The 18,525-nt window shown below is 32.9% G+C and overlaps 3 protein-coding genes across 4 annotated transcripts; all 3 read right to left on the bottom strand.

Annotated features, from left to right (window-relative positions):
* Positions 1-880: 880 nt before the first annotated feature.
* Positions 881-1,784, bottom strand: LOC149880482 (uncharacterized). Its single transcript, XM_090070592.1, has one exon. The coding sequence runs from the start codon at positions 1,652-1,654 to the stop codon at positions 938-940; it is 717 nt and encodes a 238-aa protein (XP_089926718.1). The 5' UTR covers positions 1,655-1,784; the 3' UTR covers positions 881-937.
* A 7,363-nt stretch (positions 1,785-9,147) lies between these two features.
* LOC145186351 (uncharacterized) lies at positions 9,148-12,579 on the bottom strand. Of its 2 annotated transcripts, none has more exons than XM_090070214.1 (3): positions 11,185-12,579; positions 10,976-11,091; positions 9,148-10,892 (listed from the first exon to the last, which is right to left on the bottom strand). In XM_090070214.1, exons 1-3 carry the CDS (start codon positions 11,247-11,249, stop codon positions 10,768-10,770), a joined length of 306 nt encoding a protein of 101 aa, XP_089926340.1. In that variant the 5' UTR covers positions 11,250-12,579; the 3' UTR covers positions 9,148-10,767. The 2 variants fall into 2 exon arrangements, with proteins under 2 accessions (XP_089926340.1, XP_089926339.1); XM_090070213.1 differs by having other exon boundaries at positions 9,148-10,895; positions 11,185-11,293.
* On the bottom strand, positions 11,312-17,168 carry LOC149880483 (uncharacterized). Its single transcript, XM_090070205.1, has 2 exons — positions 16,882-17,168; positions 11,312-16,794 (listed from the first exon to the last, which is right to left on the bottom strand). The coding sequence occupies exon 2, from the start codon at positions 14,795-14,797 to the stop codon at positions 11,729-11,731; it is 3,069 nt and encodes a 1,022-aa protein (XP_089926331.1). The 5' UTR covers positions 14,798-16,794; positions 16,882-17,168; the 3' UTR covers positions 11,312-11,728.
* Positions 17,169-18,525: the final 1,357 nt, after the last annotated feature.

Raw genomic sequence — 18,525 nt, forward strand, 5'->3', positions numbered from 1 at the left:
TGCTGCAATTAACTTTTATAAAGCTGTGTTTATGTAGATGGTATAACAATATCAATAATAGCAGCTGAAATAAATAATGGTAATTGTACCAGAAATTCATTATTTAAATTTCACAATAAGGATTAACTAGCATGTCTCGTTATGTCTCGTTATGTCCCGTTAAAAAGATGTTAATTCCGGGAAATTGTAAAGCTCCTATTTTGTCCGGGACATCTCGTCTTGTCTCGGTATCGTCCCGGATTTCGAGTGAAAATTGAAAATTGTCTCGATTTTTATCGCTAATCGGGACAAAGCTTTTAGGATCGTCACGTCTCGATTAAAAAAAATAACGAGACGCAAACCATTATTGAGAACCCTCTAATCGCTGCTACTTAAAAAAAAATGTATTTTTAAGTGCGGACGTAATAAATCTAAATAACTCATTGGCGTAACAACGTATTGCGGTTTCTTTGTATTCAAACGGAACTGCGCATGGTTTGGGTTAGGACCATATTGCTCGTAGATACAATACAAGTATTAAATCAAATAACTTGTCTTAAAGCTTCTATCGAATTTTGAAAAAACTACCATGAGTGTTGATTCAAGGTTGGTGTGGAATTGACCCAACTAGACATTTTTCTTTGATACGTAAACAAATATCTTTTTAATTTTCTTTAAGGTGTTTTTTTTGTTACACTTTTACGAAAAATAAGTTTTTTGCTTTTCTCATATTACTCATAGCAAAATTTCTTTTTTTACAAAAAACAAACAGACAATCTGCATCGACATTTGAGATTGGAGTCGTTTTGAATTATAATGCCGCAAGATGAATGAATTATACTGTTATTGTTTAAATTTAAGAGTATATGTCAAAAAGTAAACGCAAAAATTAGAGGGTCAAAGTCTTTAATGCACTATGCCAATTTTAATAAAAAACTGCATACAAATAAAATACGACTCATCTTTGACGTGATGAGTAAGGACAACCTTCTCCGAGTAGTGACTTTGTTCCTGATTGCAAACAGTTTCTCTCCAACAAGGCTTCGAAAAACTCGTCTGGCTTGTAATATACCTCAATGTTTTCAATCTTTAAGTCTTTGTTCACTATTACTTCGCAAATCCCAAACATCTCATACGTCTGACCGTCGCCATCTTGTTGCTTGTATGTACCTGAATACGTTCCCCAATGCCTCCATGTAAACACGACCTTCGGTGGTCCTGAAAACACTTTCAAAAGCTCCCATGGAAAAGAGTTGTTAAAACATCTCCTAAACAGATCGTGCGAAGTTTCAAAGTTTTCTTTGGTTGAGTCGTAAAACTCAGGATTACACGCGTTCAATAACACGTTGTAGTTCCCTACGCGAAGATTTTCTTCGCCCGAAAACCTTTTCCCACCGTTAGCGCTGATGCAATAATACTCGTGGCTCACTGTGCGCCACTGCTGAAAATCAACTTTATGAGAGCACTCCATTTCCCATGTCTTGACCAAGTCTTCAACAAGCTTTTCAAGAGACCCTTGAGGATGGTTCATAGTCTTCCCTTTAAAATACTCCAAGTTGGCAGACGTGTAATCGGGTTTCCCAGAGCGCCACTTTATGGTAGGATCGTCTAAATCTCCACGATCAGGCTCAACAAAGCCGTATTTTTCTATAAGCTCCTGAGCTAAGTGTTCCATTTTGATACTTTGAGCGGACAAAAATTCAACAAGGTACCAACGTTTTTTTCAAATGCAGAAATAAATATTTTTAAAACTTTGACATTTTGCGCTTTTAAGGCTTTTGAATGTAAACAACTCGAATTTAATGCAAACGTTACTTAATCATTTTAAGTAGTAACACTTTTATTGCAACTAAATTCTCCCCCGCCCCCCGCCCCCACTCAACAATGTCATTTAAACTTATTGTTCCAAAATATAGCATAATGAGTTAATGACATAATTACAACGGACTGTTTTGAGTTTTTTTTATAAAGGATTAAGTAACAATTAAAGTGCGTTTAAATTGCTTGAAGTGTTTATAAAATAAATTATCTTAGAAAACAATGTGGGTCGCTTATAAAATCAATGTGGGTCTCGTTAAACCAGTGTTTTTCTTTCATTATGTTGCAAATACAGTTAAAATAACAGTTTCCGTTCCCAGATAAATGAATGAGCTGCGAAAAAAAATGCAATGACCAAACAGCAGTGTGCATTAACAATACATTTGTTAAAATATTTACAACCGTATTAATATCAGTTCTATTATAACAATGCATTTTTATTTTTGTAAATTATGCGGAGGATTTTTTTCTTTCGAACTTCGGACCTTCTTTCATGGAACTTGATTTGTGGAAAACTAGCAAACGGGGAGTAATGTGGAAAGAGTAATGTGGAGCTTGGGATAGAAGTTGAGGTTCTGGGGATTACTTGGTTAGGAAAGGGCAAGTTTTGAGGATAGTTTGGTTAGGAATGGACAAGGTCTAATCCTTTAAGGGTTAAGGTTGTATTTACTGCTCTTAGTATATTTTATTATACAATAAATTTTAATTACTATGTATGTATGTATGTATGTATGTATGTATGTATGTATGTATGTATGTATGTATGTATGTATGTATGTATGTATGTATGTATGTATGTATGTATGTATGTATGTATGTATGTATGTATGTATGTATGTATGTATGTATGTATGTATGTATGTATGTATGTATGTATGTATGTATGTATGTATGTATGTATGTATGTATGTATGTATGTATGTATGTATGTATGTATGTATGTATGTATGTATGTATGTATGTATGTATGTATGTATGTATGTATGTATGTATGTATGTATGTATGTAAATAATGTATGTAAATAAATGTAAATAAATTTTAATCTCAATAAATTTTCTATTATTGTGTAATGGTTAGGACTCTGTTATTCATTACATTTATAAAATACAAATAATATTATTTTGCTCTACATGTTGTGTTCGATGCCATTTTTATAAAATGCTCCTTTTATTCTTCTTCTTCAAACGAATATCTCTTCTTATCCTGTATTTGAGACGGCCAAATCTTGCGGTTATTCTTCTTTAACCAATATTTCATTTGACTTCTGTTTATTTTCTGTAAATTGATTAAAACTATTTGGCAGGTTGAGTAATTCTCCGTGTGTACGTCCTTTCTAAGTTATTTTCAACTTTTTAGTCTGTCCGTTTTATCATTTACTTATGTGACAGGTTGATGAATCATTGTCCATATGTCATTCTTGTGTACGTCTCCGATCGTTGTTTTTAACATTATTCTCCCTCCTCACAATATACTTGGAAGTTTTTAGCAAGAAAAGTATGTTATTCAATAGAAAAACTGATTACTTTTGTAGTTTTGCACTTTTAACCCTAAAAGGACGGGAAAAAAAAGTTACGTTAAGAACGGTTGGGGTATTAAGTTACCCCAACTGAAAATGTAGGTTTTTATACAAAATATGTTGAACTTAATATAATAATATAGACAATAGACAAAATATAATAATATGAAAATAGACAAAATTTGTTGATGTGGCAGTTAAAAATAAACTCCTCTGGGGTAGTAAAATAACCCGCCGTCCTTTAAGGGTGAATAGTACTGTTAATAGAAAGTTAATGGTTAACGAAAATATAGCTGTGTTTTTCATCAAAAGCTTCAAAAATAGAATAAATGAAGGATTAAAACTAGATGATTTTGAAATTTTCCATAGTTACTCTACTTAATATGCATATTCACACCTTAAAAGAGTTTCCCATGGGAATTGCAAAAAGCATTAATCCTGAAATTACATCGTTATTTTAAGGTTATTTTATTGTAACTCTTCACCGACGAAGCATCTGGATGGTCCATCAGTTACATTGGAGTCAGTTGATTTTTACTTTTCGTTATTTGAATTGGCTCATCTAAATGGGCTTTTAAAACTGCGTTGGTTTTTTTCTTTTAATTTTTTTTATAAGTTATTTTTTTTTTGTAAGATTTTTTTTTATAAGAAGTATTTTTAAACGTTATCACTCCTGATAAGTGAAGACCGAAATCGATTATTTTTCCCAAAACCGAAATTACCGAAATTTCGGTTCAGTAAAAAAACCGTAACCGAAATTAAAGTAAAACTGAAGCCTAAACAAGACGACACTTGGAAGCCAAAAGTTTAATTGAACGGAAATTTCGGTACTTTCGGTTTCGTCTGAGTTTTCGGTACTTCGGGTTTCGGTTACAAATTTGGTTTCGGTTTTTCGCTACTCCCTTATCCGTGTCAATATCAAAGATTGCACTTGGTTTGTTTACACCCAGGTTTATTGGGATAGTATTTTTACCATTTACTAACTAAACTAATTCTAAGTTGATTTGCCAAGGTACATGGCGGCAAAGTTTACTGGCTTTACAGTAGCTGCTCACCATCAGCTCGAAAATCACAAATGTTTGTGAAATGCATTAAAAGCGTAGCAACGATTTTACCTTTGTCGCAGAGTATTTTGTTAGACTTTTATAGAACTTCGAGTCGACCGCTTCGTTATTAATTTATCATTTTACTGCCTATTCAGCTGTATTAGAAACATAAAAGAAAGACACCGGTTTATCTTGTTTTTACAAATAAGCCACAGTGTGTTCATGGTCATTTGTTTTACGTTTGCCAGAATTTTTTTTTGTGTAGAAGAAGTTGTTGCACGACATTTTGTTGATAACATTTGATAAGACTTTTTGAGTAAAATCAAACCAGAAGATCGGCGGATCGTGAAGCTTTTGGATGATAGGCATTAATCGTTTTTTTAAACATTCTTTCGCGAAAGCCACACGAAAAGAAAGCATGCCAAAGAATTTACATACCAAATTCTTTGATATTAACTGCTTTTTGCAAAACTTTGTTCCTTTTTGGATTGTAAACAATTCCTGGCCCAGCAGCGTCGAGCACCACCATAATGACCACCCCTTATAATGCACTTTTGACTTTTTTTAAGCTTTTCCCATACTTTCTGTCCTTTATTGTAAATGCGACATTGTAGGCAAAAGGATTTGCGCTATACTTTCGTTGGCCCAAAACAAGCTACATCGAGTGGCTGCAAGATGTGTGACATTTGGGAACAAAGCAACAAGATTGATTCCGTTTTTAGAGCAAAACTCGCTAAGTTCGGTAGAGGAATTTTTTAAAACTTCCAGTTTGCTACGTACACAACAAAACTTTTTAACAGCATCAATTGCATTGCGTAATTCACTACCTGTAGTCTTTGTTTTCAGCTATCAGTTTTCGCCTAATTTTTTTTGCCGTTCCATTTCAGATTCAATATTCACTTCTATTTTTTAGTAATACATTCAAAAATTCTACATTTTTAATATAATGATCAGCAGTTTTATTAATAATAAAAGTTATTAAAAGTTTATTTACTTAATTAAGTTTAGCTTAAAAATAAATTTTTACTTGGTGCTTTCAAATTTGATATACTTGCTTGAGAACCCTCTAATCGCTGCTACTTAAAAAAAATGTATTTTTAAGTGCGGGCGTAATAAATCTAAATAATTCATAGACGTAACAACGTATTGGTGGTTTCTTTGTATTCAAATAAAACTGCGCATGGTTTGGGTTAGGGCCATATTGTTCATAGATACAACACAAATATTAAATCAAATAATAACTTGTCTCAAAACTTCTGTCGAATTTTGAAAAACTACCATGAGTGTTGATTCAAGGTTGGTGTGGAATCGACCCAACTAGACATTTTTTCCTGCAGTAACATTAGGTTGTTTTACAAAGAGCTAAACGTGTATTATCTATTTTTATGTCGACACTTAATAACACTTGCTATTTTAACATTTTTTTCTAAAACATTTTAAACAGATAAACAGACTTTTCTTTTAGGCGTAGAGCGAACCTTGTGGTTATTTTAGTGCTATAAATCCGAGAAGATTTCTTTTGAGAGATCTTAACAGATGCTGAACACCCAATTCATACTAACAAAGAAACCCGGTTCTATCAAAGCATTTTAAATTAAAATATTAAAAATAAGCTGCGTTTTTTAAAATAAGTATGATGAGAGTATGACATACTAAACCAAATGATTACGCAACATGCTTACGTTCGTTTGCTACCAATACCGTTACTTGTTTGTTACAACACCAACTTTATTTCGACACTTATTTTCGAATACCAATGGAATTATATTTTGGTATTGAAATAGCTGTTAAAGCAGTTGGTATTCTCAGTTTGTCAACAATGCACCACCTGATGTAAAAAAATGTATAGATTTAAAAACAGACATTCATGCATAGACCAAAGATATATTATATATACTAGATGTCTAACTTCGATCCGAAATGTGAAGCCGTGGGAGCCATTTCTAATTCGGGCAAAAACGTTGGCATAGACAGATGGAAATGGAATAAAAAAAACTGGTAGGTTTTGAAAAACTGGTACGTAAATCGATTAGAAAACCGGTACGTAAATCGATTAGAAAACTGGTACGTAAATCGATTAGAAAACTGGTACGTAAATCGATTAGAAAACTGGTACGTAAATCGATTAGAAAACCGGTACGTAAATCGATTAGAAAACTGGTACGTAAATCGATTAGAAAACCGGTACGTAAATCGATTAGAAAACTGGTACGTAAATCGATTTGAAAACTGGTACGTAAATCGATTAGAAAACCGGTACGTAAATCGATTAGAAAACTGGTACGTAAATCGATTAGAAAACTGGTACGTAAATCGATTAGAAAACCGGTACGTAAATCGATTAGAAAACTGGTACGTAAATAGATCAAAAAACGGTGTTGGTCTAAAAGTTGATTTTTTTTATTCTAAAAAAAAACCTTTTCATTTTTAGATAAAAAAGGAACCTCAATTTGATGAATATAAAAAGTACAACACTGTTTCCATAGTTATAAAAAATGCTGAACTAGAATCAAAAGATGTGAGGTATTAGAGATTGAAGATGCGAAGTATGGCTACCATAAAGAAAATGTCGAATTACCAGACCAGATTTTCAGAGTACCGAAAAAAATCCAACAAGTAGAAGATACTATAATTGATTATCTAAAAAAAAAGATGTAAAAAAAATGGGATAAAAATGATATAAAAAAAAAAAGATATAAAAGAAATAGGTATGATATGGCAGCAAGATTAATGCTAAAACAACATCAAAAAGTTATTCACTTGTATTATATTTCGTGGTGCGTCAACAACCAACAAAAATTTTTACAGACTCGGATTTTTGTTCGTGAACTACGGTGCGAAGCTCTAAGCGATCTTGCTCGTCAGTTTTTCTTGACATAATAAAAATAATTATTTTAAATTTTACTGAAATTTTTTCCTCCAAAAGATGAAAGTATTGAGTCATATAAATATGGCTAATACGAGCCAAAAAATGGTACAAAATTAAATATTACTATTCGTATAAACATTCGATCGAAAGATATGTATACTCATCCACGTGAATAATCTATTACTTGAAGCCAGATTAACAAAAACTGCTGGAGAAGATTATGCCAATGTTGATAATTCTAGTATTACAAACAATGGTTTAAAGTAACTCTTTAGTAACATTAAGTATGAACAAGGAGTTTAAGAAATTGATTCAATTAATCATCCTGGTCAGTGTTAACTATTCTTGGTTTACTAAAATATATAGATGGCTTTTCAAAGTCTCATAGATTTATGACAGGTTTAAACATCTCAAAACAATTAAATTAAAAATGAAATTGCCAATAGCTTGAAGAATGGATTTGCATGCATCATTTGTATGTGCCTCCCTCATTTAATTATTGTCTGTTTGTTCTTGATGTAAGTAAAAATTAAGTTCGTGTTATTGCTGAAGAAAAGGTTGACGAATCGTTTTTAAAGATCAATCACTTAATTTCAATGGCATCAAGAGATTGTTTAAAATATAAACTATTTTAAGACAGGGAAAAGACTTTCAATTTTTATATAGACACGTCTTTCCAGCTAATACTCTTTATTTTCAACTAAAACTATATAATACAACAAGAGGGATTTGCCATGAGGCACGGAGGAGCGCCGTGGCGGGAAAACTCCACCGTACCAGATTTCACATACTCCCCCCGTTGACTACAGCCCTTGTAGTCAACAATACAAATATAACCAACAAACTATTATGTAAGAAAAAATTTCGTTTTAATAAAGTTGTTCAAAGATTCTTCTAGTTTCTTCTCCGACAAGTGCTGCTCTACGCTTCGGACGAGTAGCTCCAAATTGTTTGGTATTTTCAGATTCATTTTCTTGTGTTAACTCTTCAACATTTTGTGTTGTACTAACTTCTAGAGGAATTAATTTCTGTAAAGGCCTAACAGTTTTCGTACATCTTTTCTCCTTAGAAATAACGGCTAACTCTGCTCCTCGTACAACTCCATCTCGACCAGTGATTAACTTTTCAATTTTTCCAATCCTCCATTGTCCACGGGGAATTTTGTTTTCACCTTTGATTAATACAATGTCACCTTTGGATAATTGGCAGTTGTTTGAGGCAGTGCATTCTTTCCTGTACAAATTATGTTGTCTCAGTTCGTTCAGGTAACTATTGTAAAATCTATTCCAAATACTTTCAAACAGTTTTCTAATATATTTTGTTCGATTGGAGCAGTCTTGTGGATATGAACAGATCGGTACATTATCTGATATTATACACTCTCTACGAGAAATGTCAGCACCAAACATTAGATGGAATGGAGTTAATGATTCACACAAGTCCTCATCACTAACATAAACTAACGGTCGCTGATTAATCGAATACTCAACTTCACATAAAACTGACAACAACTCATCATATGAAACTATTTCTTTGCATAAGGTTTTCTTGAGACAAAGTTTTACAGAACGTACTAATCGCTCATAAAACCCACCCCACCAGGGTGAAGCAGAAAGAATAAATTGTTGTCGGATGCCTCTATTTAACCGTCTGGTCAATAACCGGGTACCCGGGTATCCATTCCAGTTTCCAAAGTAGAATTTGTTAACTTCCCTTTAAAATATTTTTATGACTGCTCGGATCCCCAAAGTTGAAGTAGTTTGACACCACTTTTTCGTCAAAATTTTTTGGAATCAATCATTCAATAGCAGTTATTAACTATCAAACTCGATACCTCCTCCGTTCAATAACCGGGTACCCCGGTACTCACTTAAGTTATTATAAATGAAAGCCGGGTTTATACACAATAATAAGACTGTTTGTTAAAGTATTTTTTTTTATTTAAACACATTGCCATAAAAAATAACAAAGAAGTTAATTATTTAACACACTCCTCACATGTCGTGGTTGAAACACAATGCTCATCACAAATAGGGAACTCACATATCGAACATGATTTTCGAGTTTTGCGACGTTTTTTAAATTCGCTGGTGAGACAAACATGGCATACCCCAGTAATCTTTTTCCTTCTGGTTGAATCGAGTTGTGCCTGGGGTTTAGAAGGTTTAGATGCTGTTGGTTGCACATACGGATTTATTGCTCGACCAAAAAAACTTTCAAGTGCCACTTTCGTAGTAAACTGCCTCATGATTTGTGGATTATGTGAATGTTTTTTAACAAACGGAGTACACAGCTCTCTGCCCAGTTGCCGATAAAACAATCGTCGCTCATATGATTTTTTTGGAAGCACTTTATTATTCTCATAATAAAGGATATATGCTGCAAGGCAGGTAACATCGAGAATATTTTAGAAAAATGCTAGAGGCCATCTTTGAGTTAATCTTTTAGTAGTGTATCTACCAAGCATTTTATCCATTGTGTCAACACCAGCTTTTGACCAGTTGTAAAATTCAATAATTTCTGGTTTTTTATTTGCATCATCACCGATCTTTGCTACCTGATCCATTGATGATAGCATAATCACTGCTTTGTTTTTTTTGGGCACATAACTACACATGGTTACTTTTTCATGAAAGCCAAACACGGTGGATAATTCTTCTCGTGTTTTCAATGCAGTCATTGCTGGTGGAATGCATGTCTTATTTTTCTTTAAAGTGCCAACAATTGTTAGATCCCAGGATAGTAAAGATTTTGCCAATGACAGAGTAGTGAAGTAATTGTCCATTGTAATGTTTCTACCGGCTCCTTTGTATTGTACTACCAAGTCTTTTACAACTCTCTCACCAACATTTTTCTCATGACCGGCACTTGATTTTCCAGTGTAAGTCTGACCTGGGAGGGGATACGAATTTTCTGCATCACATATCCACCATACTTTAATTCCATACTTGGCTGGCTTTGATGGAATATATTGAGTGAGCTTAGTTCGACCCCGATATGGGTAAAGTTGCTCGTCGATGGTCAGGTGCTCTGTTGGGTTATAATGTTTTGCTAAATTACTATTAAGCATTGTCCAAATGTCTTGTATTGGAGCAGCTTTATCAATCTCCATGCGTTGAGCACGAGTATTGGTATCATCAAATCAAATAAAACGAATGATGTTCCAAAAAGGATTGATGCCCATTGCTGCACGATACAATAGATATGAGTACGACTGCCACATATCCTTTGTATTGTCAGTATTTGAGTTGTTGGCGCCAGAGGTTATCAAAATAGCCAGGAATGCATAAAATTCCTCAAGTTCAAGATTTTGCCACACAAGTTGTTTTTTCATTGGATTTTTTTCATTATATGTTGTATATGTTGAGTTTGCTTTTTTATTCGTATGACGTATAATGATATCAGCCATTTCTGGAGTGAAAAATAATTTGAATGTGTCTAGAATTGACAGCATGTTCGTATTTCTTTTAGGCCCACACCTCTGTCGCACAAAATTATGCCTTGCAACTTGATGTTCACTTTTTGGTATCTCAGTTCACTAAGTACCATCTTTTGCTATCATAGTTGGCCCACTAACTGGCGTTTCTAATTCACTTTCTGCATCTTCTTCATCATCATCTTCTATTTCACTTTCTTCATCTTCGCCGAGTGCATTCTCATCAACTTCTTATAAAAATATACACAATATATAAAACATTATATTTCAAAATCATTGTCGCATAATAGAAAATAGAATTGTAAATAACCAGTATCATCAAAATCCGAAGCTGCCACTTCACTCTCTGGTAAAAAATCATCATCGTCACTATCCAACACGTGGCCATTGCCAGACTCTTCACCATCAAATATTTCAAAAACATTTCTATTGAAAAAAGTTTTCAGTTTATTATTTTATTTTTTGATTAAAAGTACAAAACAATTTATTCAAAAATAAAACAAGGAAATTACTCATTACCGTTGAAAACCTAATTTATCCATCGTATTTCCATAAATCCATCCATCATCCATTGTATTATCCATTACTCAATACGATTATTTACATATAGTATTACTACTTTCTAATAAAGTAAAAAAAACTTCTCTTTTTCACAATAAATTTTGAACATTATAGTTTTGTTCTTTTCACTACACAGTAGGTGGGTACCCGGGTATCCGGTTATTGAACGAATGGTGAAATTTTGGTTATTGACCGTACGGTTAACATAAATTCACGCACAGGTTTTGCCTTGAAGGTTTTTGCATTATCGCTTATTAAAAGTTCAGGACTTCCTCTTCTGGATATGAATCTTCTCAAAGCTCTTAAAAATGAAGGTGTCTGAAGATCATTTGTTAACTCTAAATGGATTGCTCTAGTTGTTGCACAAGTCAATAATAATACATACACCTTTAACACATTAGCTCTTTCATTATCTTCCTTTATAAACAATGGACCAGCATAATCAAGTCCAGTATATTTAAAGCTCCTGGTTGATTGTATTCGGAATTCTGGAAGATCAGGTTCACCCTTTTTTTTTTATTGTTCGTCCTTGGAAGAATTTACAGATGTAGCATTTGTGTAACACTGATTTAACAGTCTTCCTACCTTGGGTGATCCAAAATAATTTTCGTACTTCATTAAGGGTGCTTTCGACGCCTTGATGGAATACCCTTTTGTGGGCCTCTTGAATTACAAGATAACACAAATAACTGCTTTTCAGCAAAAGGATAGGGTGCTTTTGATCAAAATTTAAAACTTCACTGTTACAATAACGTCCTTTTAGTCGTAATAAACCATATTGGTCCTCAAACAAAGTAAATGCAGTTCTTACTTTATTAAATTTTTCATCCTTACAAATCTCATTTTGATGTTCTTTAACCCATAGATGTAAACCATAATTGTACTCATCAACTGTCAGTGTATCACATGTTAAGCTATTGTCATTAACATTTCTAATGTTCTTTAACAATTTTTTTGCAAAACGTAAAACATATGCGGTGACTCTAACTAAATGTTGTAGAGAGCTATACCTGTTTATATCAATTATGTTTTTGAGGACAACTTCCCCACAAAACAAAGTACACGAAGACAAATTGCTAACTACCTCTGAATCAACTATTTTACCATGCTTACTACATTCTTTATCAGCTTCTCCTATTAAATGATTCTTATCAAACTCAAACATTGGAAAAATGACACTTTCCTCCCTAAGAAATTCTGGGCCACCCACCCATCTACTGCTTTTACAATGAGACAAATCATCAGGACGAGTAGGAATGTCAGCTGGATTAATTTCACCCTGAACAAAGTGCCAACTATCACAACCAATTATCTCCCTAATTTTTACTACTCTATTTTCTACCCATGGTTTCCAACAGCATGATCTACCTTTTATCCAATGTAATGCGACTAAAGAATCTGACCATGCTACAATTTTTGATACAATAACCTTATCGCCAATGGAATGTCTGACCTGTTTCATGAGTTTGGATGACAAATGACAACCTAGCAGTTCTAATCGCGGGATGGACAAGGGTTTAAGTGGTGCAACTTTAGTTTTTGAGGTTAGTAAGCAGGTTTTTATTGATGCTCTTGATATAGCACGAATATAAATAACAGAAGCGTATGCTTGGGTTGAACTGTCTGAAAAGGCATGTAACTCTATTGATATAATATCTTCTTTAATTTCTCTTATAGCGTATCGTGGAAAGCATATATGCTGAATTTTTGAAAGCTGTAATACAAAGGACTCCCATAGAAACTTGACGCTATCAGGAATCTCCTCATCCCATTCCAGTTTATCCTTACAAAGTATTTGAAATATAGTTTTAACACGAGTAGTAATTGGTGATATGAGCCCAAGAGGATCGTAGATTGATGCAGCCAAACGTAAAATGTTTCTTTTCGTCTTGGGTAACAACTTCTCTTTTTCTAAAAGTGATTGAAACTTAAACACAAACTGGTCATTTTTAATGTCCCAACCATTTCCCAAAATCATTTTATTATTCAATGGAGTATTTATATTGACTTTATCATATTTACTGTATTCATCATTATCAACGTTAATTCCTTCAATGTTATTAATGTGGCTTTGTAATTCTAAATTATTTGTTGTCCATTTCCTAAGTTCTAAACCTCCTTTTAGCATAATATCTTTTGCTGTATGATAAAACTGTATACCATCACTTAAACTGTCACACCCACAAACTAAGTCATCCACATACCAATCAGGTAAGATCTTTTTAACAAATTCGGGGTTAGAACACAAAAACTTATTGAGATGATGCTGTATTGTTCCATTTAAAATAAATGGACTTGAAGTAAGACCAAACACAACACGAGTAAATCGATAAATAACTAATTGACCATCATGACTTAAATTACTGAACCAAAGTAAACGAACAAAATCTCTATGTTCAGGAACAATTTCTATATTCAAAAAGACTTGCTTGATATCAGACGTAATACCAAAAACATTCAAACGAAATCTAATAAGAATGTCAAATATCTTTGAGAGTAAGTTTGGACCAGGGTATAAAATATCATTTAATGAAGGAAAATTTACAGCACATGAAGCATCAAAAACAGCACGCATTTTTGTTGTTTCTTTTTCTTCTCTAACAACAGGATGATGTGGAAGATAACATACTGATCCAGGTGGTTTTATAATTTCATCACCTGTAACCCTTTCTATTATACCATCTTTCTCATATTGTGTGAATATCTTATTATAGTCATTTAACAACTTTTCATTCGATTTTAACCTTTTATACAGGTTTTCTAAACGTTTTTTTGCTATGTTAAAATTATCAGGCAGCATTACATGGTCTGGTCTGAAGGGTAATTTTGTGACGTATCTTTTACCATTAAATTTTATATCTTTTTCAAATTGATGCATAACACTGTCCTTAAACTCACCAATGGACTCAAGCTCCCAAAATTTTTCTAATTGGTTTTTTAATTCACTATCAACATTACTACGTAAAGGAAGAACACTACACTTCATGGAATGACTGTTAAAATGTTTATTTGAGTCAATTGGAATTGATAACTTGCTTTGGCCTGCCAAAATCCAGCCTAATGATGATTTAATGGCAATCGGACCATCAGAACCACGAACTACTTCACCAGTGATAAAGGAATAGTAAAAGTCAATTCCAACTAAAATATCAATACTCATTGTGGTATTAAATTTATTGTTTGCTAGTGCTAAATGTTTCAAATGTTTATAATTATTGACGGCTTCTGCAATATTTTGGCTTTTAATAGGGGTGCAAATCTCTGGGATACATAATGCTTCTAAATATGTCCACCCTTTGTTAATCTTGTGTTTCACATAAAGTTGAATTACATCTAACTCTTTTACTTGACCAACTGAGTTTCCAAAGGTATTAATAATGAGTCTCTCTTTTCGTAAAGTTTTTAGTTTTAAGGCATTTCTTAACTCTTCAGTTATGTAAGAAAACTGACTTCCACTGTCAAACATTAAACACGCTTTTTTTTGATTGAGAATTTTGACAATCTGAAACTTGAGTTGTGGCAGTCTGAAGAAGTACAGCATTGCTGTTGTTTGACCATGTGTGAGTTGCATTAGTTTCTTTTGCTTCTTGATTTTTTGGGTTTTTATATTTACTTTGATCACTGTCCTTTTGACAGATTGAGATATGATGGCGTTTACCACATTTATTGCATACAAAATTACTACTACAATTTTTGCTTATATGACCACTTCGTAGACAAACAAAACACCTTGCTAACTTTCTTAGAGTGGCTACACGAGCTTCAATATTGGTGACTACACGACATTTAGTAGAGGAATGGTTACCTTGACAATACAAACACTTATTATAATCTTGACCTCCTTGGGCATGTAAGTTTTGTGTAGTAAATTGAATGTTTCCATTCACATTATTTCGTTTCTGTTCTTTCTGTCCATGAAGACTTTGACATCTTTCTTTAACTAAAAGTTCTTCATTAAAAAATTCCAACATTTTTTCTAACGACCAAATATTATTACCAAACCTTCTTGAAATAAGGATTTTTAACTCTTCAGGTATTCTTTCATTAAGAATAGGTATAAATAGACAACCATATGAAGTAATGTCCATTTTTAATGAATTTAGATTTCTGATACAGATTTCAATCTCGTTATAAAGCTTCCTCAATTGTTCAAGATTATCCATTGATGTCACAGGACGAACTTTTAACAAGGTTTCCATGTGTGCAGTAATTTGCACTTGAGGATCTGCATATCGTTGCTTTAAAATATCAATTGCTTCTTTATAGTTTTCATTTGATAATGTTAAACCTGATATGGCTGATAGAGGAGCATGTAGCAAATATTTTTTTAAATATGAAAATTTATCTATTTCACTTAAGGAATCATTTTGATTAATGGTGGCATTAAATTGGTCCCAAAACGAATACCATTTTAGAGGGTTTCCATCAAAGGTTTGTATTTCTAATTTAGGCAATTTACAGTTAAATGAGATGCTTTGTGAACTAACAGATTGAGAATTGGGTGACACCTTTTGAAAATTTATTTTGTAATCAATTTGTGCAAGAAGTTGATTAGAATGACGTACAAATCTTTTGGACTGAGTGACGAATTCAGCAATGTCGTCTGGCTCCTTTAAATTAATAATTTCTTCCTCGACTTCTCTAAGTTCTATTAAACTGCTACTTAATGAGTTCCTCAATCCTCTTAGAATGACTAAATTATTATCACCATTATTTAGCAAGTTCGTTTCAATTTCCTCATTAATTTCGTTTATGTCGTTTTGTAGACCCACTCTTCGCGATATTTTCCTATTTAAGGCTGCCATAATAAATGAGTATGAATGTCAAAACAATCTCTGAAATTATAACTTATGTCAAACAACTTTGTTGATGTTTAAACAAACTCGATGTAAACAAGAACTAAACTAACTCAATAAAGCAACAACTTTCTACTCATCGGGCGCCAATTTAAAATATAAACTATTTTAAGACAGGGAAAAGACTTTCAATTTTTATGTAGACACGTCTTTCCAGCTAATACTCTTTATTTTCAACTAAAACTATATAATACAACAAGAGGGATTTGCCATGAGGCACGGAGGAGCGCCGTGGCGGGAAAACTCCACCGTACCAGATTTCACAGATTGTCCAGCAGATGCATTTCACTACGTGCGCGGACAATTTATAAAGACAAGATCAAAAAATCATTCCAAGAAAGCATATTGTAAAATGTGTGAAACCTACAGAGCATGTTCTAGCATCTTAAGCGATTTCTCACTACTTTTGACATTAGTTGGAAACTTTAAAGTACCTCCAAGATCTTTTTCTAAACCTGCTCATTGCTAGGGTAAGAGCTGGAGTATTCGTCGGATATCAGATCCAGAAGATCATAGAATGTGACAAGCTCGCCAAGCTCCTGAACAGGTAGGAGAGAGCGGCTTAGAGCAGTTTTGCTCCAGTTGTTCATGGCTTCTAGAAAAGAGCGAGACGGCTAAAAGAGCATGGTGCATGTAGAAGAATGTGTTTTCCTATCACTACCGCAGACCGATTGACATATATCGCTGCATTGAAATACACATGATTCTTTAACTAAATACAAAAAATTAAACTTTAAAATTGAAGGCATTAAAAATGTTACAAAATTGAAGAAGAAAAAATAAAACAAACAAAATTTACCAGGGTTCTCATTTAATGGTGATTGATTAAGGCTACCAATATTATTAGAAGCAGTTGGTCGATATTCCATAACTGAAAAAAATGCATAATATTTACTTAAATATTGTAACAAACTTGGTGATAAAATATATAGAAAAAAAATTAATGGATAATTGCTTAACAGTTTATTGCTCGTGAACAAAAACCATTTGTGTCCAAACATTTTACGTATTTTGACGGTTTTTGAATATAAAATTTATCTCTCTTTTATTTATTATTTGATTTTGAAAATCTTTTAAAAGTTACAGATCTTGTACCCCTTTTACGAACTTGAGCAGCATGTCAGGGTCACTAAGAATTCCTTAGTTCAGCATCAATTGTCTTAAGAGCAGCATTCCACGAACGTTTTGAAGCACTAAAATACAACACTAGCAATTATTTCAATATTTTATTATGTATTTTTTTAAAAAAACCAATTTTAATTTTTTAAAATAGTTTCAGTAAAAATAGATTGTTTAAAAGCTCTAAATTACAAAATGGGAAAAAAAGAAGACATTAGTTCTGAAAAAAATGCAATTATTCAATATCTTTTGACCAACAAGCATTCCTCAATAAGTGAAATGTTAAGAAATTGTGATATATCAAGACGCACTGTAAAACGAATTCAAGATAAATTGAAAAATGGCCTCTTATTATGTGTTCGGAGACAAAGCAAATGCGGTCGAAAAAAGAAAACACCCAGGAATGAGAGAATGCTAGTAAAAATAGTAAAAGAAAATTGATTTGCAACATGTTCTGCAATAATCAACAAGCTAAATGAGGTGGGAATAAATGTAGCGACTGTTCGACGAAGTTTGCATGGATTGGGCATTAGAGGTAGAAGGCCAGCACAAAAGCCAAAATTAACCAAAGCACAGAGAAAAAAACGCCTGGATTGGGCCAAGAAGTATCGTAGTTTCACTGTTGATGACTGGAAATTGGTAAGTCAATATAATACAATGATTTTCTTAATATTTCAGTCTTTATATTCTGTGATAATTTTTATTTTGTTTTCTTCAGGTATGCTTCAGCGATGAGTCTACCATAGAAATTATGACTCAAAAGGCTCAATATGTCAAAAGGGCTGTTAATGAAAAACTTCATGAAGATTGTATAATCCAAAAAACTAAATATCCTTCTGAAGTCATGTTTTGGTCGGTTATCAGCGGGAAAGGCCTTGGTCGACTGTTTATTGTAGATAGATAATAAAACAGGATTAATACAAAAAAGTTGTTCAAACTTGTCTTTTACCTCAATTGAAGGAGTGGTTTTCAAATAAGTAAGAAAAACAAGAGGAGACATCTTGAAAAACAAGACGTCTCCAGATGCGTTTTCAGCATTAACCCTTTTAAACAAAATGTAAAATAGACAAGCAATCGTGAAAACGTACGTAAATGTCATTATTACCTAATCATTGAACATTGTCACGAATGAGAGTCGAAATAACGAATAAGTTATAAACATCTTTTAGACAGCTGAATTAAATTAAATAAAAGTTCTCAATATGAACGTGAATTAGAAAAAACAGTTTGTAACTTATTTTTGCAAGAGGAGGAATTATAAAATATAAAAAATGTGCACATCTAAAAGAAAATGGCTGTTATACAAAATTGTTGCAATTATTTG

The sequence above is a fragment of the Hydra viridissima genome, unplaced genomic scaffold (genome assembly GCF_058129835.1).
Source record: "Hydra viridissima isolate aposymbiotic clone 2 unplaced genomic scaffold, HvirCarnegie_v1 scaffold_13, whole genome shotgun sequence".
In the NCBI taxonomy this organism is placed as follows: domain Eukaryota; kingdom Metazoa; phylum Cnidaria; class Hydrozoa; order Anthoathecata; family Hydridae; genus Hydra; species Hydra viridissima.

Bases quoted from the DNA above. Each gene is read 5' to 3' on its own strand.
- LOC149880482 (XM_090070592.1), bottom strand. From the start codon at position 1,654: ATGGAACACTTAGCTCAGGAGCTTATAGAAAAATACGGCTTTGTTGAG.
- LOC149880483 (XM_090070205.1), bottom strand. From the start codon at position 14,797: ATGCAACTCACACATGGTCAAACAACAGCAATGCTGTACTTCTTCAGA.
- LOC145186351 (XM_090070213.1), bottom strand. From the start codon at position 11,249: ATGGATAATACAATGGATGATGGATGGATTTATGGAAATACGATGGAT. The intron at 11,092-11,184 runs GTAATGAGTAAT...TTTTTTCAATAG, and splicing joins GATAAATTAGGTTTTCAACG to AAATGTTTTTGAAATATTTG. The intron at 10,896-10,975 runs GTTATTTACAAT...TATTTTTATAAG, and splicing joins TTCGGATTTTGATGATACTG to AAGTTGATGAGAATGCACTC.